Here is a 24,735-nt window from a genome sequence, read left to right as displayed (position 1 = left end):
TCATCTGTAAAATGGTGAAAATAATATGTCATTACATTAATTCTAAGGCACAGAACTTTCCACATGTTGATATCCCTGCTATGAGAACTCATTTGATAATTAGTAGTATCTTATGACTATTACTGGCAGCATTTTTTCTCCTTAGTGGTACATAAAATATTGGTACATACATGTGACTATATCTTAGTTAACATATGATTGTATCTACCTCATAGGGTTACTGAGAGAGTAATGAGATGATGTATGTGAAGGGTTTAGACAAGTGTCTGATACACACCATTGTATAAATGTGTCCTATTGCTATTATTTATTATAAAGGAAAAATAGTTCTAATGGAGCACAACACATTGGGAGGGTAACCCAGTCTATAAGGTCACTTCCTTGAGGGTGTGACATTAAAACTGAAACAGGAAGTATAAGGAGGAATGAGCCAGTTAAAGAACAGGGCTTATAAGAAGTGGGTGGAGGGCAGACTGTTCCCTGCAGAGGGACTGGTGCCCGCACAGACCCCACCATATTGGCTTCCGGAAGCAACTCACCATCAACAATTATGGAACACTTTCCAACATGGCTTTTGTATCCTAATAACACCCCAACTCCAACCTCTGCTTTTACCACCATCTTTCTTCCACACTTTCGTTTATTCATAAGCCATCTATTATAAGGTCTTTCATATATATTTAGAAGATTCCTGGATTTATTTTTTTAAAATAGTAGGACACATACCATTTTAAAAAGACCAATATAATTTTTAACATACTTGTTGGATAAAGTGAAATATAGTCTCTAACTGAAATGCTAGTAGATTATATTTACGATGATAAAATCTGGTCTTAAAAGCTGAGCACTTCGTTTTCTTTTGGTACCTACACCCTAGAGATAATCCTCAGAGATACCTCAGGCTACCTTTTTCCTATATGCAACTTTGTTGTATGAGATTTCAGATCTCTCACAACCTCTTTCTTTCAAGTTCAGAAGCAAAGGTTGCCTTGTCTTTCAGTGGGACTGGCAAGTCCCCTATAAGGAAAAGTTTTCACAGTCTCTTTTGTAGTTTATTCTCACCTTCTTGTCCTGCTTAATTTTTGAACAGTCAGACCTGTTGCTTGCTTTGTCGGCTCTCTGAAATTTTATGACCTCATCTTGGACACAGATTGTCCTTTTTAAAAGACCTTAACCCTCTTCTACAACATAACATTTTACAGCACATTTAAACCAAATACAGCAAGACTACCAAACAGAGATAAAAAAAGAAAATACTTTCCTTACAACTCATAAATGCTGTCACATTTCCTTCTTGCCTCTCAGCTCTGCATTTCCCCCTTAGCCCCAATTCAATTGGGTCTTTTTATATTTTAAGTCAACTTATTCTATAAATCCTTTGTCCAAAGAATTCATGCCTACATCTGAGAATGCTCTACAAATACCTTTCAAAGGTAGAATGGAAGAAAGCCTCTTTTTTCTCAGTACTAAGAAAACTTTTTCACACACTAACTCCTCAAAACAGTAGCTTGTCATTCAGTCTGTGTCCAAACCCCGGCAGTGAGACTTAGTAAACATATGACCTTGAGAATGTCAGTCAACTGTAGGAAATGTATGACCTTGAGAATGTCAATCAACTACTTGAAGACATTGCTTCTTCTCGTATGGAAAGTGGAAATAATAATAACTCCTTCAAGTGTTGTTATGAAGACCAATAATAGTCTCAGCATGGTGCTTGGTACACGGTAAGTGTACAATTGTAGATGCTGTTATTATATTATCACTTCACTATTCATGTACTTCTTGATCTCACCAAAAATTCCACCAAACCTCTTTTAACTATAAGCTATGTATGGCCATTGTCCAATATCCCATCTGTTATATATTGACAATAAACCTGCATCAAATGGATTAATTTGATGAGAGAAACGGGATTTTATGACTAACTGATTCGTTTCAAGGAATGTAAGCAGAAAAACCTTGGTCTGTTGTTGTTTCAATGGCTTCTGTTGGAAAAGGTTTCAAAAAGCTTGATTCCATTATCTTTCATGTCTGAATAACAAAGTATAGATTCATTGACTGATAATTATCTTGGATGAGTTTTGTTTAATCCAGGTTCTAGTAAAGTTCATAACAAAGGAGTGGTGAGGTGGAAAGCAACATGGATTCTGAGGAGCAGAGCGACTGGCTTCATAGAGGATTTATCCCTGGACTCCGCTGGAATAGCAGCATAGCTAGACAAGGACTGATTCTAAACAGGTAAAGGACAGAGCTTACTTTCAGTTCAGCAAAGACTAGTGGTGCCCAACTCAGGGCAGAGGGTGACTTTCAGTAGAGACCTAGCTGTCCCAGATAAAAGTCTTTATTTAGCAAATACTTTAGCCAAAATGTTGTCAGGACTGTGTGAGCTCTCCATGGTGCTGGCACCAGAACATACACCTAACTCATTGACCAAGCCTTGACCCTTCAGCAACAGAAACTTGACTCTCATTAATTCATTCACTCATTCAAGAAAAGATGTAACTCTGGGAGGCCGAGGCAGGTGGATCTCTCAAGGTCAGGAGTTCGAGATCAGCCTGAGTAAGAGCGAGACCCCGTCTCTACTTAAAATAGAAAGAAATTATTTGGACAACTAAAAATCTATATAGAAAAAATTAGCCGGGCATGGTGGCACCTGTCTGTAGTCCCAGCTACTCGGGAGGCTGAGGCAGTAGGATTGCTCGAGCCCAGGAGTTTGAGGTTGCTGTGAGCTAGGCTGACGCCACGACACTCTACTCCGGCAACAGAGTGAGACTCTGTCTCAAAAAAAAAAAAAAAAAAAGAAAGAAAAGAAAAGATGTAGTGATACAGTAACTGTTTCATTTTGAGATACATCAGTAGACAAGATGAGAAAAGATCAAGTCTTTCTAAAACCTAGGTTCTCGTATACAAGTCTCTCTTCTTTAGTTTGAGAAAGTCGGCTCACTATAGATGGATATCAGCATATTTGACTGTACATTTCACCTACGCACTATTTCACTTCAACGTATCTGCCACATTACTCAGAAACCCTCAAAGTTATCATCTCCTTCAATGCAGAGATGTTCTCCATGTCTGTAAATTCTTGGACTTTGCAGCTTCATAAAATCCTTGTGTCTCTTGAAACTTTAATAACATAGGCCTCCGCAAATAATAGAACCAATCTATAAACATTAAAAATATTTAGTACGATATAAGAGAGCTATGTGACTAAATACACATATTGTATTCTCATTTCATATCCTATTACAAATGAAAAGTGGCTGCTAAAGACAGGAAAATAAACTGAATGTAATGGCTAATATGACTGAAGTTCATGTCAATTGTGAAAGGAAAATTCAATTTTCTATAAATGCCATTTACCAATTGCTTCAATCATACTTATGCTCTAAGTTATTAGTGCTCGAAAGGTCATAGAAACATGAATTTTGAGCTGGAAAATATCTTAGGAATTATTTAGGGTTGTAATTTGTATCTTGCCACTAATTTACTGAGTGACATTGGGCAACTGGCTTAGCCTTGGTGTCCCTCAGTCTCCTCATTAGATCAGACTAGATTATGTCTAGGGACCTTTCCTGCACTAAAAGTATGCTCCCATTCATTGCTTTGTTGAAGAAAAGGAATCTGAAGTTCATAACGTGTGACATATCCAAGGTCAAATGGCAAATGTGTGGCAAAGTTGGCAGTGAGAGTTTGTGATTTTTTTTTCATTGCACAAGTTTAAAAGTCACACAAGGATGAAATGAAAGTTGAGCACATAGGAATGCCCAGCTTACTCTAAGTTTCTCTATCAGAGGGCACAGACTGTATCTTACTTTCTTTTCACATAATCTTATGCAGTTGCACATTGCTGGACTAAATGTCTCATGAAATATTTATTGGACTAATAAGTGAAGATATACATGGCTGAATAACTGATTATAAAAATAAGAGTAAACACTATGTAATGAGTGTCCACCATATATTAGGCACCACACAAGTGCATTTTAAATTTTATTTTTCATCTCATCCTCACAGCAACCCTGAAAAATAGGATTTACACTCCTCACTTTCACAGTTATAAAAAATGAGGCTTGACTATGTTAAATGACTTAACCAAAGCCCTACAACCTGTAAACAGAGAAGAGAGGATTTGAACCTGGTTCTGTCTGACTCAAAAAGATATTCCCATTCTACTCAGGTTCACCAAACACTTGGATGAATGAATAAACATATGAAAGAATGAATTAGTGACTAATTGAATTAGTGTTCTGCTGTCACTTGCTTCATGTGGTTTGAGCCATATTGTCAAAGGCTTTCGATATAGAATCTAGCATGATGCCTCACACGCGCAGAACTTTAATAAAGCTGTTTCACGATAAGACATTATCCGCGCTGATGATATCCTTCGGCATCAAAGCCTGATCATTTCAACTGTTTGGTGTTGCATTTTATGGAACTACAGCACACAGTCCTCGAGTGTTTGCTTTCTGTCTGCAGAGAGAGGAAGAGTACTGGAAGTCTGTTCTGCAAAGGGGCATAATGCCATGCTCTGGTGACATTTTCAGGCCTCCACTAAGCCCTTCTTTGCCTCGGTCTTTGATCACTTTGTTCTCATCCCATCCAGTGTTGTCCTGGTAAATTTTTAATGATTGGACTTCTGAAGAAAATAAACCCTGATTTTGCATTTATCAATTTTGTTGGTATAAATGTCCTCACCAGAGCAAATTCCCAAGCTATCATCATGACATCACTGAACAAAGAGTTGGGAAGAGATGCTGACAATCGACTCTCATGACTCCACACGAGCCAGCCCCAGCACATCACAGATCCAATCCCATAGTCATCTCTGTGGGTGGTGCTAATTGTTGAAATCCCTGGAAAAACACACGGGAGCTGGGCCATGGCATACAGCCAGGACAACCTGGCCAGGTTCATCCTGCACCAAGGCAATTACATATCCTCAGCTGTAGCATCTGCCCCACTTTCCTCCTCCTTCCCTGTCACTTGGGAGGAATAATCCTTTTATCAACACATCCAGAAAAGCTTTAAGGCATGATAACAAATTCTTTGACTCCACGACTCTGTCCAGCTCTACAGATCTGACCCATGGAGACTTTGTTAAGAAAATCTAAGCCACTTTGACATACAATGACATGAACATGTACAGGACTTTGGGGATTAGTTTTTACATGACTTCCCCCAAATTCTGTTTTCTGATGGAAGGCAAAGAGTGGGGAAAGGTCCAGCTATTCCCTCAGGGAGTTGGATGTTCCCCAAAGCCGTTGGACAGATGTAGAGAGCAGATTCCCTATTTCAGTGGCTAACATAGCCTTACTAAATCCTTTGTCGGTTCTTAGACTCTTTTCACCCTTACCTTTTAATAAGCTTTCCTCATCTTCCCTTTTCAACCTCATCCCCTCCCAGTCTCTCAGTTCTGTGCCTCCACTTCATGTCCAGCACATTCTCCAGATGCCAGCCCAGCTACGCTGCCTCTCATTTCTAGAATAATTCTAAACCTTATTCTTTAAAAAAAAAAAAAAACAAAAGTAAAATTCACTCTGCTAAGGCACCTTCCCTATTCAAATTCCCTACTACTTCTACAAGACTAAGCTAAAAGGTCATGTTCTCCATGACGTGTCTCCTGAAATCCCCACCTACAGTACATTTCTCCCTGTGCTGCGGGCATGAGGCACTCTGTTAATGCATTGTTCCTGATTTATCCCACACTGTTTTTTATAATAGCTGTATATGAGCAGATTCTTTTTATACCTGTGAGAATGTAAAATCCATGAAGGCAAGAACATTGTGCAATTTGTCTGTGATTTCCCACAGCACTTACCACACAGACTTACGAGTTGTAGAATTAAGAAAATCTTGCTTGAATTGGATCTAATGAATTGAACTAAATTTTACAAAGTGGGCCTGAGTTAAGCCCCGTGATATTTTATTCAGGGATCTTACATCTCATTTCCAATTCTCACTTGTAGATAATCCCACCGTTTATGCCTGAAGTGACTTTTAAGGGGAAGATGCTCTGCTGGGCCTTGGGGTGGGAAGGATACAGGGATAGATTGGAGACAGTCCCTGGCCTTAAGGAGCTTACATTCTAGCAGGGGAGACAAATCTTCAAGCAATAACTCGAACTTTAATTTGGTTTATAGTCAACAGAGAACTCTAATGGTTTTGTAAAAAAAAGTCATCCATTCTACTGAGAGGAAATAACAGGCGCACAAATGAGTAGGACTGTGGAAGGTAGATGATTAAAGAACAGATATTAAAGGGTAGATGATAAAAGAGTAGAAGGCATCTTAAGTGGAGGGAGGAGAGGAACTTGAATCAGAAGGTGAGACTCTGCATGGGGTGTTTGGGGAACAACTGGCAGTGTGGCAGAGTGGCCAATTCGAGAGGGATGCTCGTGGGGATGTGGCTGAACGGGAGGATGAGGCCAGAGCACCCTAGAGTTCAGATGCCTGGCTTCTAGACAGTGTTTTGTGACACGGTTTTTCAAAAGCTGGAAAATACTGAATCTGAGTTCTTGTGTGAGCGGATCTGGAGGAAGAAACTAGAATTGCGGTACACAATTGTTTCATAGGGAGGGAAACTGCTTCCTTCCTTCCTGCTTTCGTCATTCTCTGTCTGCTGATTACATGTCAGGCATTACGCTGAGTTTGAAAGACAGAGAGATCAATCAGACACCCATTTGGAGCCTCCGTCCTCAGCTCCCAACGAAGTTTACAGTCTGGTGATCTATCCAGACAAGGAAAGGACAATGACCCTGCAGAGGGACAAGAGGGGTGGCAATCTGTGGCAGGGGTGGTGGCGGTCAGGAATACCCATAGAAGGAAGGAAGGGTGTTTGTGTTGAAAGTGAAGGAGATACAAAGAATCCCCTGTTCTCCCAGCAGCAGGAGAAAAACACTTGAAGGGGAGGAAACAGCTCGTGAAAGGGATGGAGGCATGAGAGGGCATGGTGCCTCCGGGGACCTGCACGTGGTTGGGGTACCTAGAACTCAGAGCACAAAACCAGTAGAGGCAGGAGATCAGGTGGATAGACGTGAACACGGTTTTGTCAAAATACTTCAATTAGCAAATTTGGCAGCTGAGCCATTCACTGTGCGTGCAGAACATGAGAGGAGTATTTGGGAGTGTTTAGAGTCTTGCTGCAACAAGGGTATTCCTTGAACAAGAAGCATCAGCCGTAGCTACCAGTCTGTTAGAAATGCAGAGTCCTAGGCTCCACTCCAGGCCTACTGAGATGTGGTAAGTGCTCATTGAGAGCATGGGAACCTGGGTCTCAATCCTGGCTCTGCAAGCTGCCAGCTGTGTGACCTTGGTCCTGTCACCTGCCTTCTCTGGGCATCAGTAGCATCAGTGATGAAGTTGGGGAGGTGAACCCAGTGGATTCCAGTGATCTTCCACCTCTGAGGGTTGTGCGTGTTTAATTCTAGAGGATATTGGTGGAGGAGCTGCTTATTTCCCAAACTGGCTCACACATACCTGCTCCTTGGATGACCCACTGTCTAGAAATAGGCCCTCAGACCTGAGGCTAATGGAAAAGATCATCAGAAACCACAAACTTGCTCCTGAAAGCAGATCAGCTGGGAAACCAGAGGTCAGATCTGCAGGCACTCACCACTCGCCTAACATGGGCTTCACAGAGGGAGGCAAAGAAGTGGCTCCCTTCTGTTCCCATCCACCAACAACCTTGCTTCCTTTTCAAGGAAAAAAGAAAAAGAAAAGAAAAATGATAACCTAGGGTATCTGACCCAGAGACATATAATTCTACAAGGCCTTATCTGGTTGTTGGGTGAGTATAATCATGTGTGTCTGTGTGTGTGTGTTTGGGTGGGAGGAGTGACTTAAAGCCTACAAGTCTTGATTAAGAGAAAGAAGCCTCAGCTGCCTGATCAGATGATGCACAAGAGCTACATTGCATTTCCAAATAGCTTCCCCAATTGGCCTATTTAAAGGCTGCAAAAATGCATTCTGAACAGGCTCTTGACTAAAGAATAAGAGGGAATGGTGGTTGTAAAGGCAAATCCTGGCCCTAGACTGCAAAGACACAAGAGTTAGCCTGGAGAAGCCCTCTCCTTATTTCTGAACAGATGCCCCATTGAGAAGTAGAGAAGTAATTGGCTAGAGGAAGCAGACCCTTGACCCAAGGCACCGCACGGAGCACCAGGACCCCTGCCCTCTGCACAGAGGCTGTCGTCATGGTATCTGTGCAATGACTTTTCCATGCAGGCTGCTCAGACTCTTGCAAATGGACAGAGAGAGATGAAGTTCCAGAGAAAATAGACCAATACAAATTGTAGGGAAGAGCAGAGGACCAGAGGTAAGGAGACGTGAGATTCTAACCCTAGCTCCACTTCTAACTTTGTAACCTTAGCAAGTCCCTTTCTCTCTCTACCTCCTAGTTCCCTGTTTGTGAAAAATTGGAACTATCATTTACTGAGCACCAACTATGAGTAAGATAGTGTCCAGTTAGCATTTAGTATAAGTAAGATAATGTTTCTTGGGTTTAAATATCATCTAGATGCTGTTAACTAGTAAATTTCTATCTCCAGCTATGACCTCTTCTTTGGGTTTGAGTTATGGACCTGTAGTGAATTCTTATAAGTTTTTGTTGCCTTGGCACCCACTTTCAATAGAAATTTAACTTTTTTCTATCAGGAGCAGGGCTCGGTCACCCTTGACACGGTTTCTAGTTCTACACTTCCTTCCAGTTCCTGAATGTGGCTGATCCAGATACCTGCTTGTAATGGAAATGATAGAAAAAGTAGCTGCCTGGGCACTAGAAGTAGAACACGACACCCAAATGGTCCCAGACAGTGGCCAGGGCTAGGAACTTAGAGGCATCTTTCCTAGGCAGCAGACTGAGCTCCTTGCTTTCCTGCGGTTTCCTTTAAAGAGATCATTCAGACATTTGCCCATGAACTTTAAGTGATCCACGCCCTACTCCCCAACATATGTACCACTAGCTGCCTCTCTCTCTCTTTCTTGCTCTCTGCCTGTGACCTCGGGATGGAGAACTGTCCTCCCAACTCAGGTTCCATAAGTAGATCTTTGGACTTGTTTCCTATTGTGGTGGCATATTGAATTTGTGCCTTCCATCTGAAGGCCCAGGGGCTATCCCAGGCCCGGATGCCAGGGAGAACACAAGGGCAGGCTCCCTGTGCCAGAGTGATGCTCAGGCAGGCGTGAATTGGACACAGGTTAGACAAGAGCCACCAGCGTGTCTGCCAGTATAAACATGTTTGCTGTGTGAGGGACCCCTAGTCACAGGTCAGAAAACCAGGAATTAGGCCATCCACCAGATAAAAGAAGTATCCTGTGAAAAGCACACTGTAAACACCCACACCCAGCCCCCCTTCATTTCCCCTACATTCCCACTGGAGCGGGTGGGTTGCTAGCCACTTTGGTACTGGAGCCCATATTTAGCCATGGGCTTTCAAGACAGGACCCAAACGTGTACTCTCCATCTCTACTTGATGTTTAGCAGTCATCTTGAACGTATATCCCAAACAGTGTTCTTTGTCTTCCTCATCCAGCCCTGACCCTCTGCATCATCCCCTGACTCAGTGAAGGAGAACCTGACCTGTCCCATTGTTCAACTGAACAATTTGGAACCATCTTTGACTTCACTCTATTTCTCACATCCCATTTCTAATAACAAGTTTGGACAAGAGTACACCCTAAATACAACCAGAATCTGACAATTTCTCACCATCTTCTCCCTGTACCCCCATGGTCCAAATCACTACTCACTCCTTCCTAGATAAGAATAATAAGCTCCTTGAACACCCCCTAAATTGGCCACCCAGGAGCCAGAGTGGTCTTGTTAAAACCTAGGTCAGCGCCGGGCGTGGTGGCTCACTCCTGTAATCCTAGCTCTCTGGGAGGCCAAGGCGGGCGGATTGTTTGAGCTCAGGAGTTCGAAACCAGCCTGAGCAAGAGCGAGACCCCCGTCTCTACTAAAAATAGAAAGAAATTAATTGGACAACTAAAAATATATAGAAAATATTAGCCGGGCATGGTGGCACATGCCTGTAGTCCCAGCTACTCGGGAGGCTGAGGCAGGAGGATCGCTTAAGCCCAGGAGTTTGAGGTTGCTGTGAGCTAGGATGACGCCATGGCACTCTAGCCCGGGCAACACAGTGAGACTCTGTCTCAAAAAAAAAAAAAAAAAAAAAACCTAGGTCAGACTATGTTGCTCCTTCAGTCAGAATCTTCTAATGACTTTCCATCTCACTCAGAGTAAAATCCAAAGTTCATACCATCCTGTCCCAGCCCTGAAGTACCACCTACTCCCAAACCTTCTGCTTCTTAGATTTCACCTCCTCCTCCCTACTCTCACTGCCCTCCGGCCATCCTAGTCTTCCTGCTAGTGCTGAGCAAAAGGCAAGTGTGCGTACTCTTGCTGCAAAGCACTGGCTCTTGTAGTTCCCCTGCCTAGAACCCTCTTCCTCAGACACTGGCATGGCTCCATCTATTCCAGTTTTAAGGTGCCTATTCAAATATCACCTTCTCAGAGAGGCTTTCCCTGGCCACTCTCTGTGTATGATGATAATTCCACCCAGACTCCAAGCTGAGCACTCCATGTGCTTTGTACTCCCTGCCCCCAACACCAGCATTTACCATCACTGGGCAGAGTCCCTATATTTGCCTGTTTATTTGTGTATTGCAGCACTGTCTAACAGAACTTTCCAGAATGATGGAAATGTTCTATATTTGTGTTGTCCAAGAAAGTAGCCACTCGTCACATGGGCCTATGGAGCACTTGATATCTGGCTAGTGTGACTGGGAAAATGAATATTTAATAGCATTTAATTTTAATTAATTTAAAATAAATAGTCACATGTGGCTAGTGGCTACTGTATTAGACAGTGTCTCCCCCATAGAATGTAAGCTTCATGAGGGTGGAGATTTTGCCTATTTTGTTCACTGCTGTGTTCTCAATACCTAAATATGTGCCTGGCTACTTGAGAAATATCTGTTGAATGAATGAATAAATGAATATGCTAGGAGCTTTCCATGCATTTTATCATTTAATCCTGACAATGGGCTTTGCAGGTTAGGTGTTAGTTTCTTTCTCTGGTACTCAAAGACAGGCAGTGTCTTGCTAAAGAGCATCCAGCTAGTAAGAAGCAGATCGGATCTGAACTCAGGGATGTCTGAGGACATTCAGACCCTTTGCTTTGCTGGAATTGGACTAGATGTTCTCCGTGGTCCTTTCTGACTCTGAGATTCTGTGGTTCTCTGAGCATTTCTTCCCTTGACAAGCAGTGGCAGCACATAGTATAGTAGCATCAATTAGATTGATGGATCTTTACATCGAGCCCCTTGTCACTGGCTCAGGATCCACAATTCTTTAGGCAGAGGGAGCACAAACCCTCCTTCAACCCACCCTCTCCCTCCCTCTACCCCCAGCCAGAGCCCCCATGGCTCACCAGTCTCTGGGTCGCAGAGCTGCTCACAGGCGTCTGTTGTCCTCTGCCCACAGAGGTCCCGCACCCACGGGGAGGTGGCGTTGATCTGGTAATACAGGGACAGCTTGGCTGGGTTTAACCAGTCGGAGATGTCCAGGTAGCTCCCCTCACTCACCACGAAGCTGCTCCCTGTGGGGGAACAGAGAGAAAGACAGCTACTTTCTCCCCAGTTTCAGGGTCTCACTGCTGATGCTGCAGGAACACAGAGAGGTGCATACAAGCCACAGCCCCCAGGACACCTGATCTCACTTGTCATAGGAATTTACAGAGCATTCACGTTGTGTAAGTCAAGGTGTCAGAAGCCATTAGAGACAGAACAATCAGGAACGAGAGAAGATTCAGCCCAGTTGTAAAGAGTAGGCCCTTAAGATGGAGAGGGATGTGAGTTCAAGTCCTAGGTCTGTCCTTACTAGCTATGGACTTTGGGCAAGTCACTCTGTGGCCCTGGGCCTTGGCTACTTCATCTGTAAATGGGAATGTTAACAGAACCTGCCTCATGGAATGAAATAAATTAATGCAGACAAAATGCTTAGCCAGTACCTGACTTGATCTCGTAAAGAATGATTAAATATTAAATTTCAAAAGAAGAGTAAAAAGTTAATGTCTGTGTCACCCAGGTATTCCCTTTGGAACAGGGGTTGCTGATGCCTCCAGGGCCAGGTGGGTGATATCAGTGGGGGAGACTGGCTGGGTGTCAGGAAAATAGCATCAGGCTCCTGACCTTACAGGTGCTGTGTTTCCTTTTGTACTCGCTGAGAGACAGAGATGGAGATAGAGATTAACAGAGAGAAAGAGACAGAGACAGAGACAGAGACAGAGGCAAAGAGAGATTTTCAAAGAAATCCCCAGCACCACTAAGGAAGCAGCACCCACACCACGAAAAAATGCTTTGATATTGAGAAACAATAGGGAGAGGTGGGGTTTGGGATACAGGGGACACTGCAGTCTCCACCAAATGGGGCGGTGGTGACCCAGCTCCAGCCAACTCTTGCCACATGGAACTAAAGGCCAGTGTATCACATCTTCAGATTTTCTTCAGGAGAGGCTGAAAATTCAGATTTTTATTATAATCTACCAATTTTTCAATGATGGGTAAAATTTCTTCTTGAACACTTGTGTAGAGCAATCTTTGCAACCTTTGCTTTGAAATGCTCCTCTCATATATGTATGTGTATTTATAGGTATATGGATTAATGAGGGGCATCATGGATTCATGAGAATAACACATATATGTATACATTAATATATTATACATGAATTTATAATAACATATACATACATATATATTATACACACATGTACATGTACACACGCACATTTTTTGGGAGGCAAGAAACAGAAGCCCATTGACAATGGCTGCATGTGGGTTGTAAATGGTGCGTGTATATATGAAGCAATAATGCAAAGCAAAGGTAGAATTTCATAGGGGGAAAAATAACGCATCCAAACAGGACCAGACTTTATGAAACTGGACTTGAAGAGTGGATCTAGATTCATGGCAGATCAGCAGGAGAAGACTTTAAATTGTGTTTCATAATTAACATGACTCAGCTTCTCTCCTGTGTCTGCCTCTCTTTACCTCATTATCAACCAAAATAAAATCTTTCCATGTATGCAATTCAAATTCCCTAAGGAAGGACTCAGTTAATAAGCATCACATGGGTTTGACAGAGGCTTCTCTGTCAGGCCACATCAGACTTTGCTGGCTGACCTATGGATGGACTCCTCTTGGCTCTGGTGCCCAGCTGTGGTCCAATGGGTGGTGCCTAGGGAGGTGGGATCACATCGGGCTGCCTGAGAGTCTAAGACTGTGGGTGGAGAAGCTTCCCTGACAAGGGTAAGGGCATGACCAGCAATGATCATCTTCTCTAACTCACACAAATACAATGATTTCTACCATCCTATCAAATGAGTACCTAACTAAAGGCACAGTGGACAGCATGGCTTTTGATGCCAATGAGAGGTGTCTACATGGAGCGGAAGAAATAGATAGTATCAGGCTCTGAGATCAGTAAATGGCCACATTTATGTTGCCCCTAAAGTCCTTGGCAGCTAAAGCAAAAAAAGGAAGGAGTCTGTTCGATTCCATATTTCAAATTTCTGGCAAGAGAAGATATGTAAATCTATCTGCAAAGCCATATTTCCCCCCTGGAAATAAGCCCGGGTAGAAACATGTCACATGGGTCCTTGAGCAAGGCACTGAACATCAGTATCAACTACAGATTTTTCTTTTAAAAAGCACAGTCATGCTGTTTAAATGGATAATTCTTGTATTTATTCTCACTAAAGACTGAAAGATGGATATTGAATTGTGTACCAGGGCTGAGTTTGGTTAATCCTACTGCTTCAGTAAAGTTGCACAGTGCAGTGATAAAGAGAATAGAATCAGCAAGATACAAGCTCAGATGCTCATCCTGTCGCTTACTAGTTCTGCACACTTGGGCAAGAAAATAGACCCTCGGTTAGCTCATATGAAAAGCGTGGATACCAATTCCCCCTTCCTAGGGCTGATAAAAAGATTAAATGAGACAATGCGTTTGTCTTAGGTCAGGATCACCAGAAAACAGAATCAAAGGCAGACACTGGCATGCGGGAGGTTTTGGGAGGCAAATTCCTGAAAGAGGACGAGCAAAGTAAAATTGGGCAGAGGGAAAAGTCAAACAGCCATGCCGGTACAGCGAAGCCCCCAGCTGATCCTTCTGGAGCTGGAAAGGTACTTCCATTGTTACAAATCAAGACAAGGGTGTGAGGCCTTTGTACGCCCACATTAACCAGTCACAGGCTATGGGCTATCCCTGGGGAGGAAACATAACCTTGGATGAAGTGGCCTTTTCAATGGAGGTCATTTCTCCAAGAAGGACTCTGCTGACAGTGGCCAACCGTCAACACTCCTGGCGGTTGGGAGAATGAGTGCCTGGGTGCTAACTGGAGATCTGGGTGCAACCTCACAATGTTCATTACGGTATGGGAAGTCCTAGGCACATTGAGACATCTCAACTAACAGAGCTATTTTGATTATTTTTTGGGTTTCCTATGAATTTGAAAGCTCTAAATGCAATACTAGTTGACAGATCTCTCTCCAATATGAGAAATGTAAGTCTCCTTGGAAGGGACTGACTTGAACGCAGGTGCAATAGACTGAATGTTTGTGTCCTCCCAAAATTCATATGTTGAAACCTAATCCCCACTGTGATGGTGTCTGGAGGGAGAGCCTTTGGGAGGTGATTATGTCATGAGGGTGGAGCCTTTATGAATGGGACTAGGGCCCTTATGAAAGAGACCTCAGAGACCTCCCTCACCCCTTCCTCCAAGTGAGGACATGGCAAGAAGTTAGCCATCGATAAATGAGGAAATAGGCCCTGACCAGACACCTAATACATTAGCACCTTGATCTTGTAATCTCCAGCCTCCATAACTGTGAGAAATAAATTTCTGTTGTTTAGAAGCCAACTGTTATAGTAGTCTGAACAAACTAAGACAGCAGGTTATCCTTAATTTCTTTAAACAGATACTATACAGAATTGTACAGTTAGTTTAATGGCAGAAGGGAGCTACTATCCTTTGAATGTCCTCTCTGTTCATCCCCAGGATGAATGTGTTACACATTCTGCTCACTTAATCCTTACAACAGCCTTGCAGGATAAGTATTTCCACACCTTACAGAAGGACGACAGAAGTGTACACCGTGCAGTGGAGGGCTTTTGCTTCCCCTGGTAGACTGTGATTTCCTACAGGGAAGAGGTCATGACTCCTTAGTCCTTATCAATGTAGCTCTCAGTAAAATTCCTGGCATATACTAGGAGCTTAGTGAATGTCAGGGGCATTAACGAAATGAGAGTTCCATGCTTGACTAGAGAGGGAAGTTCAACTCACTTCATCATGGGATTGTGAATCAGAAATGCCTTCACATTGATCCCCTCGTTCAATTTGTTTTTCATCTTATGAGAGCCAGAATGTAAGACTAGCCCTTCAGAGTCTCCCCAGTTCTAAACAAAACTGGAACTTCACTATCGTGGCTCCTGAGCTCTTGTTCACCCCACGGGCTTGTGATGGGGGTGACTGATTAGAGACTCAGGCAGAGGGACTTAGTGAGAAGGGGTGAGGATATGTGGCAGGGAGGTGCCACATCGGATAGTGAAAAGAAGTAGTTTTGTGCCAAATTCAATGTGTTAATTTAACCAACATTTATTAAACTCCTTCCTGTGTAAGAAACAGACAAAGAGACTGAGAAATGAGCTGAATCCATTGAGAAAATTATGGACTAAATAAGGAAGATCAAATGTCTGCACAGATATCTTAAATACAACCTAGAATGTAGTAAGAACTGCTTGAAAAAGACAGGCATTGTCTTTGGGTACCTTTAAATGGGAGAAGAAAGGGGGGGTCCGAGAGGAATCACTGAAGAGCGGGCCTTCAAGCTTGACCTTGAAGGAGGTGAAGAAGGACACACTATGCAAAGGTCGAGGTGAAGGAAGCATGGCACCCATGTGGTATTTACCCCTGAAGGCTCCACTCCCGACCTGGCTGGTACTTCTGTTAATCTCTTTAATACTTCTGTAGCATTCCACTCCACTATCACCTATAAATGCCATGGTATAGTCATTTGTTCATTCAGATGCTACTATTTGCCAACCCCTGTCCCAGGCCTTGCTTGAATAAAACATGGTGTCTGTCTACTGAGAATTTATAGTCCAGCAAGGAAGGTGAGAAGGCAAAGCTAAGCAAAGCATGAGTGTCTGCTCCCCCACCCCTGTCCCTTACTTATTCTCCCAACTAGATTGTGCATCTCCTGAAGGCAAAGACCAGGTTCATTTAACTCTACAATCACTATAGTGCTTAAGGTATAGTGGAGGTTCACGAGATGTTGAGCTATGGGTGTGTGGAGAGAGAAAGAGAGAGAGAGGGAGAGAGAACACCAAGGTCAAAGAGTGTCAAGCAGCGTTCTCTACATAAATGCTAGCATTTCTTTGGGAATAAAGACTACACAGGAAAGGGATAAAAATGCATATTCCATGTGTCTCATATTTTTTCTCATTTTCTTTTGGACCCTCATTTAATTTTATTTTTTTGCTTTAGATTAAAATTGCCCCTCCGTTTTTCTGAGTGCTCTGAGATTCCTGTCTATACGCATATAGATCTCCCCAGAGAGCAATGACTCTGAAATAAATCTCTGCCAAAATCTCAACTTCAAAATGTCATGTTTCCTTATTTTTAAATATATATATATATTTTTTTTTCTCCCACTGGCTTGTGGGAATATACATCATCTAATTAGCCAAATGGATTTTCAGTTCAGCCCAATCATTTCCTTATCTAGCATCGGAAGCCCGACGTTGCTCAGGGGACTGCACGGGCACGGAGGTCCTCATTAACTCTGATCTCCAATTACATTGATTATAAGCCTGCTTCTGTAATCGTGCAGCATAGACCAGGGGTGAGCTGGGGAGCTCAGGCCACTCTGTAGTATTCACTCCAAAGCCAGAGGCACACAGGCCCCCAAAGAAACAGAAAGCTACGGATGAGAACTAAAAATACCACAGAAGGAGGTATCACCAGACAAAATCGCCTGGCGAGCCAGACGGCAGCTGCAAATCCTTTTCATTATACCTCGTATCATGAGCCAGACCTCTGAGAACCGTGGAGAGGAGATTTCAAAAAAGGCTCTGGTCACAGTGGTGAATGGTGAGCGCAGGAATGACAGGCTGCAGGGCCGAAAGATGAAATGAAGCACAGGAACTACGTTGGCCAAACGTATTTGGTCTGCTTTTTCCCACCTCTCTGGAAGTAAAATAATTAAAGGTTCCTCTCCTTCCGTTACATCATGTGTACCACAGATCCTATCGGTCAGGGTCTTGGACCTGGGGGAAATGTCTTTCCTGAAAACAGGTGGAAAAGCAAACTCTGAAAGGAAGCAGAAAGGAAGACCACATCTACTGCCAGCCCAAGTGACCCATGAAGAATGCATCACTCCTAGCCCTTTCCCTAGTGCACAGAGCCCCACGTCAGGCTTGACTCCATTGCACCCCCTACCATCAACTGATTTAGGGAGTAGGTGACCAAACTGCAAAAATGGGGTTACAATCAAGTTTGAGGGTTTGTGAGAATGGCAGAGACAACCTGGATAGCCAGAAGCAATCAGTCCCTGAGCGCAAACATTCTCAAGGGTCATTATTGTGGGGACAGTTCTGTCAACAGGGTCTCTGAGAGACTCCTGAGCCACTCTTCCCTATGGCCTCATCTTCTGATCTTCCCCAGCCAGCTCTGTCCTCTCTCTTTCCTTTGCCTTGGATGAACTTCAACCTTCTCCTATTCCTCTGTATGGTCTCTACCCATGATGGGTTACATTACGTCTCCCTAAAATTCGTATGTTTCAGTCCTAAGATCCAATGTCTTAGAACACGACTGTATTTGAGGATAGGGTCTTTAAAGAGGTAATTAAGGTTAATGATGTCAGTAGGGTGGCCCTAATCCAACATGACTGATGTCCTTATAAGAAGAGAGAGTAGGACACTGATGCACACAGAGGAAAGACCATGTGAGGACACAGGGAGAGGACAACTGTTCACAAGACACCGAGAGAGGCCCCAGAAGAAACCAACCCTGCTGACGCCCTGATCTCGGACTCCAACCTCCCAAACTGTGACGAAATACATTTCTGCTGTTGAAGCCACTCAGTCTGTGGTACTTTGTCATGGCAGCCCTAGTAAATTAATACACTACCAGTGTCTTATTTGACAACAAACATCTCTTATGCCTGCCATTTGCTCCATTTATCAGCCTTGATTTTGTGCCAGGGATTCCTATGGATCACTTCTCAGAATAAAGTGCTCGAGTGTATGAAACCAAATGCATCGTATTACAAAGGGCACGAGTAAGTGGAATACAGTTCTATCTATGGATCCCTTGGGCAGTCCATGGACCTCAGGATAAAATCCCTATCTGACCTGAGCTGTCTCCATCCACTGCACAGATACCCAGTACGGCGTGTGATCTGGATGGACACAGGGATCATCATACACATAAAGTGGGTGAATGAGATGCAAATGACCGGGGAGAAGGAAGCTAAGAAAACACTGAGAAGTTCCAGTGGCTATTTTAAAGAGAGTTGGCCTCTTTCTTTTTGTTAATTTTACATGAAAATACTATTTTTTCAAGCTCTGAAGAGGACAGCAACTTGGTTAAAATTGGGCACTTCCTGGAATAACTATACAAAGGATCAGAATTTTATGACGCTAGGATAGTTATACATTTAACTTTAAAGAATATCAGACAACTTTGAGGCCCTCTAGTCCAGAGTTTCTCAACTATTTTTTTTTTTGCCTTCATCATACCCTAAGGAGCCTTTTAAAGACATTTTTTCCCCTAGCCATCCCTGATCCACAAAATTTTAATACCATAGATAAATTGCATATCTGCTTATGTGCTGCATGTCCTGTTTATATACTGTACATAAAAAGAGTAAGATTTTTTCACCTCCACACCCCCACACATCCATTTTCACCCCGTGGGGTGTTAAATCCTCAGTGAGAATGCATGTTCTAATCAGACCCTCTTCGTAGAGACAAGGAAACTGAGGTTCAAGAAAGGGAGAGATGTGCCCAAGATTCCGCTGGGATTAGTTAAGTATCTACAACTAGAACCTACACTTTGTGACTCCCAGCCTCTTAGTGATATGAGGGAGGTGAGGGGAAGAGAAATCAACCGACTTTCCCAAGGCCACAGAGCTGGAAAGTGGCATGGCCAGACCAGCCCCTGAGTGCTGTGACTTCTAGCTCGGTCGGGGTTTGTTCCAGGATTTCCCACTGACAATGAAGGCAGATCCTGTGGAGGCTGAGTTGTCATGAGGCTAGAGCTCCCTCATGGGGCACAGGAAATGCTAATGACCTTGAGATGGCTATGTCATGCCTCATTCCATTGAAGAGCCCATCACTAGATATCCCTGAAAAAGGAGTGTAGAGATGAACAGGCCACTGGGATTTGGGATGTTCTGTGTTAAAAAAAAATAGCTGTTTCCAAATAAAGCTGTATCCAAATGCAGCTTTCTGTCTCCCCAAATGGAGGTCTCTCTGAAGCACATGCCCACACTTGCTCCAATGTGCTCCTACCGGTTTCTGTCTTCTCTACCTCAAATTATGATCAAAGTCTGGCTAAAAACAGATTGCCAGGGAATTCTACATGCCTTTATGTACCCATGGTCTTGCTTCAAAGTTGAGCTAGGGGTATTTGAGTCTGGACAAAAGAGGTTTGAAGTTTTGACATTTCAAAAAATATGTTCTCCCCCAGGGATACGACAATTTGGTACCAAGCTAAGCAAAGGGAAAAGAACAAAGCCATGAAATGCTCTTCTTTGACTCATTTAGTTTTTTAAAGAAGAATATTGGTTAAAGATTGAAAGAAGCTATTTACTTTAAATTTAAGAGTTTATTTATTTTATTTTATTTTTTAAACTTTCTTCATTACTTCATTGGGAATTTAGGCATCAGATGCAATGTCAATGTTGGATTTCTTTTTGATCTAAGATCAGTGTCTCCGGAATGAACATGGTGGATGGTTGCTCCCCAAACCCAAAGGTCCTTTAGCTCTGACTTCCTAATATTGAAAAATCTCTCTCTCGGGCAGCTGCCCAAGTGATACATGAGCTTAGATGGGAGCTCTGAAAGGAGCTGAAGAGGGGCAGATTAAACCCTGGCCCAGCCACTGAGTCACTGTGTGATCTTGGAACAAATCACTTAGTCTTGGTAAGCCTCCTCCAGTTTCTTATCTGTACAATGGGAATAATAGTTACTTCCTAGAGCTTGTATGGCCATTAAATAGAATTCATTTGAATTGCCTATGGATAGTACAGTGCCTGGCTAGGGCATTTATGTTATGCTATTCTATGGTAAACAATGCATTCTATTTATAGTTGTATACCTATCCATATATACAAGTCATTTTGTGTTTTACATGTGTATATACAATTGAATAATTGTGGATCTCTGTGTATATGCACACATATGTATACAGACACATAAGCACAGACAGTCCTATAAATAATTGTCTCCAATGCAGGTGGTACCTCCTGAAATTGTGCAACATGGTGGCCCTGCTTACGACACAGCCAGACATCAGTTTCATTTTTTAAAAAAGTATCACCTTGCTCTGATAGAAAGAGATTTTTCAGTATTAGGAAGTTAGAGCTAAATGATCTTTGAGTTTGGGGAGCAACTGTCCACCATGATGATTTAAAAAACATTGATCTTAGATCAAAAGGAAATCCTACCCAGGTTATCCCCATTTCTTCCGGGCTGACTTGTAGCTTGGTCCAGCAGCTTCTCCGACCGTCACACCATCTCAGGGTGAGTCAGGTCGGGAGGGCAGGAATGAGCGATGCTACTCGAAGACGTGTTGTGAGAGTGAGAAAACATTAGAAGTGTGGGCCTTAGAAGTGTGGCTGGTACATATCAGGTTCAACACATTTGTAGTGAAAATACAAAATTTGCAGCTAAGACATGAAGGGCTGAGTGAATGAGCAAATGAATGAATGCACCTGTGGCCTTCAGGGTCCAGCAGCTTAACCATGTTTCCTGCCCAGTTCCCACTTCTTTGGGCCCGCCCTTTTCTAGGCGATGTTTTTTTTTTTTTTTTTTCCTCCTGCCTCTCCCAAGGAATCTGCACAAACATCAGGGCTGTTTGGCAAAGACAGCTCACAACTGTGAGCACTAAGAATAACCATATTAGCAATTCCAACCCCAGATCTGTCTCATTACTACACTGTGAGTTTGATGCCAACCGACCAAATTAAGCCCAGGCACCTGCCTACTTTGTGTCTCTCATGACAGTGTACGTGTGTGTGTTTGTGTGTGTGTGTGTGTGTGTGTGTGTGTGTGTGTGAGTCCTCCTTTTTCTCTAGATCTCTTGGCTCCTGCTTTCCTCGTTTGTCTAGAAATGGCTTTAGTGGGAAAAGCACAGATCTTCAGGTAGGCACACCTGGATTCAAAAGGTACCCGTATCACTCACCATTTCAGTGACCCTGGGAAACGCTCAATATTTCTTTTCTCAGCTTCCTCATCCCAAAGAGGGTGAACAGTACTTCCTTCCAGCATATGCACTGACATTAAGTGGGACTGTGTGTGTAGCTCATTCATTGAATGCATGCACTTACTAAGTGAGAATTTTTCCTACGGCTTCTGTTATTAATCTAATTGACCTTAGAAATACCCCTGGTAGGTCGGTGTTTTATTCCCATTTTTCAGATAAGGAAATTGAGGCTAAAGGAGATTAAAGGAATGTGTCCTAAATTGCACAACTAAAAGGTGATGATTCAAAGTGAAAATTCAGTCTGCCTGTCTCTGAGTTTAGAGCCTGCAACACTAGGCTGTCTCACATCCTGCTCACTTCAGGGAAAACCTGTCAACACTAATAGGATTTTTGTCTGTTGTGGGTTTTTTTTCTTTTTTTGGCTTCTGTCAGCATTCATCTCTGGCTATTTCTCTAAATACTGAGCTTCTCATGGTGGTGGCTGAAACATAAATCACACCGTGTTGAGAGAGAGAGAGAGAGGGAAAAAAAAGACCATCGATGGAAGGAGGGTAGTGACATAATATTGTAATTCAATACTTAATATCTCCAAAGGCATGTAATACATCCTTATGACATTTCCAGGAGATACTTTCTGGAAACTGGACAATAATTCAAATTAATGCTAAGCCTAAATCTAATTGTTTTATGATTCTACAAAGGACTACATGGGGCAAAGCTTCCAAAAATCAGAGGTTTCAACAGTCATGTTGATGAAACAGATTTCACTGTCTGGCACAGATGAAAACAGCTGCCTCGATATATAATATTGATACCTGGGGCAACATAACAAAGAAGATCCGCAACTTAGCCACACTGTAGTGCTCTTGGCAATCAGCCTTCCACCTGCCAAACCCTACTATGAATTCTGGGAAAGGTAAAGAGAGAAAGGATAAGGTTTTAATTTGAGGGCCGAATGAAGGCTCTGGGGCTCAAAGAGGGCACAGGGTGGCCAAGGTCCATATTTCTGGCTTAAGACTCATAAACAATGAATTCCTTCATTCTGCTCTCACAGGGAGTTGGTAGAGTGTAGCCTGAGGGGGCCAGGCTCTGGAGCCAGACAGGTCTGGTTGGAACCCGAGCACTGCCATTTGCCACCTGAAGGACTCTATGCCCATGACCTGACTTTGTCAGCCTCAGGGCTCCTCTTCTGTAAAATGGGACAATGATATCGACTAGAGACTCCTAGGTATAATGGCACACTGAGATGTCCATGGTTCATGAGGAAAGCAAGTTACTCAAGAATAGGCAGGAACTTATCTCAGGTTTGAAACAAACAACAAACATAAATATTGCAATACAGGGCATGTGTGTGTGTATACAAGTATGTGTGCATACAGAAATTCTAGGATATACACCAAAACAGTCATCAACCCAACAAACTAGGACTGGACATTAGAAAGAGGGCATATTTAATATTTATTTTATCCACTCCTATATTACTTTTCTAATAAGAATACTGATGATTGGCCGGGCGCGGTGGCTCACGCCTGTAATCCTAGCTCTCCGGGAGGCCGAGGCGGGCGGATTGTTTGAGCTCAGGAGTTCGAAACCAGCCTGAGCAAGAGCGAGACCCTGTCTCTACTAAAAACAGAAAAATTAATTGGATAACTAAAAATATATAGAAAAAAATTAGCCGGGCATGGTGGCGCATGCCTGTAGTCCCAGCTACTTGGGAGGCTGAGGCAGGAGGATCGCTTGAGCCCAGGAGTTTGAGGTTGCTGTGAGCTAAGCTGACGCCACGGCACTCACTCTAGCCCGGGCAAAAGAGTGAGACTCTGTCTCCAAAAAAAAAAAAAAAAAAATACTGATGATAATGCTATTACTGTTGCTGCTATGATGACAACAATGGCAATATCACCCACTTCAGAAGGTTTGGGAAGTAGAAAAGGGTAGAATATTTATAACATTGTAGTATTGAGTCAAGCACTTAGTAGGTAACCAGAAAATGCTTGTGATTTTCTTTCTTTGTCCCTAGGTAGTTGCCAGGAATATGATCTCCCTCTCTTGGAACAGGGCAAGACATTGGGTCAAGAAAGGCAGCAGTTGACTAAATGGTACCATTTTCTTCCTCCTACCCTTGCTTTGGTCCCCATATCCTGGAGTATCCTCCTTACCTCACCTATAGTCCCAGGCTCAGATGAAGGAAAACTCTTCCTTCCCTGTCCTCTCACCTGGAAGTGGCCTGTCTTCCCTCTGTCCCAGTGGGCTGGTGCATGCACCTCTTTCCTTACGTCGGTGTCACCACTGATGGCTTTGGGTTCAGCACACACTTACTGAGCACCTACCCTGTGGCAAGGTGTGGGGCATGCTGATGTCTTATCTACCTAGAAAGAAAATGAGTGTTCTGAATGAGAATCTATATCTCATTCATCTTTAAACTGGCACCTCTTGGCACAGGGTTTGGCACTTAGCAGGCCACCAGTAAAACATTTTGAATGAAAGGATAGAAAATGTTTTACTGGTGGCCTGCTAAGTGCCAAACCCTGTGCCAAGAGGTGCCAACTTAAGGATGAATGAGATATGGAAAACTTAGTACCCTCTTTGGGACTCAGGATCTCCATTTGAAAAAAATTAGAAAAATAACAGTAACTACCTATAGGGTCATTGTTGGGAAGAAGTTAAACAATATACAGTATTTACTAGAGTGCTTGGTATCTGATGATATCATACTCTGTGCATGTGCTTATATGTTCTAGGAAGTGACTTCATTCCTATGTCACAGATGAAGATGCTGAAGGCAGTCAAAGTGTCTTGCCCAAGTGACACACAGTTATTTAATTACAAACCTGGAACTAGAACCCAGAAGTCCACACTGCAGGCCCTGCACTTCATCTACTCTCACTTTACTTCTCAGCAGGCTGAGCATTGGGTTGGACTTCTGAGTGTATTTATTTATTCATATGGTCAACAAATGTTTGTTGAGCACCACTTATGTGCCAGGCCTGGTTGTAAAAACTGGGTATTCCACCAGGAATAAAAAAGACATAGTACTTGTCCATATAGAGCATATACAATGCTGGGTAGAAGATGCACATTAATTAAGTAAATGTACCAACCAACACTTGCACATCTGCAAATAGGAATGAGTGCTGTGGAGAAAGGAACGAGCTGCTGTGAGCACTCAACAGAGGGGTGTGTGTGTGTGTGTGTGTGTGTGTGTGTGTGTGTGTGTGTGTGTGTGTGTGTGTGTGTGTGTGTGTGTGTGT

The 24,735-nt window shown here is 43.0% G+C and overlaps 1 protein-coding gene across 3 annotated transcripts in view; it reads right to left on the bottom strand.

Annotated features, from left to right (window-relative positions):
• Positions 1 to 24,735, bottom strand: part of ASTN2 (astrotactin 2) — an 893,996-nt gene that overhangs the window by 472,984 nt on the left and 396,277 nt on the right. For all 3 annotated transcript variants that reach the window (XM_012664418.1, XM_012664417.1, XM_012664419.1), the window contains one exon: positions 11,429 to 11,596. In XM_012664418.1, coding sequence (XP_012519872.1) covers positions 11,429 to 11,596 — 168 coding nt within the window. The remainder of the gene's footprint in view (positions 1 to 11,428; positions 11,597 to 24,735) is intronic.

This window comes from Propithecus coquereli, unplaced genomic scaffold (assembly GCF_000956105.1).
Source record: "Propithecus coquereli isolate 6110/MARCELLA unplaced genomic scaffold, Pcoq_1.0 Scaffold89, whole genome shotgun sequence".
Taxonomy (NCBI): Eukaryota; Metazoa; Chordata; class Mammalia; order Primates; family Indriidae; genus Propithecus; species Propithecus coquereli.
This window is presented reverse-complemented; position numbering and strand designations above follow the sequence as displayed.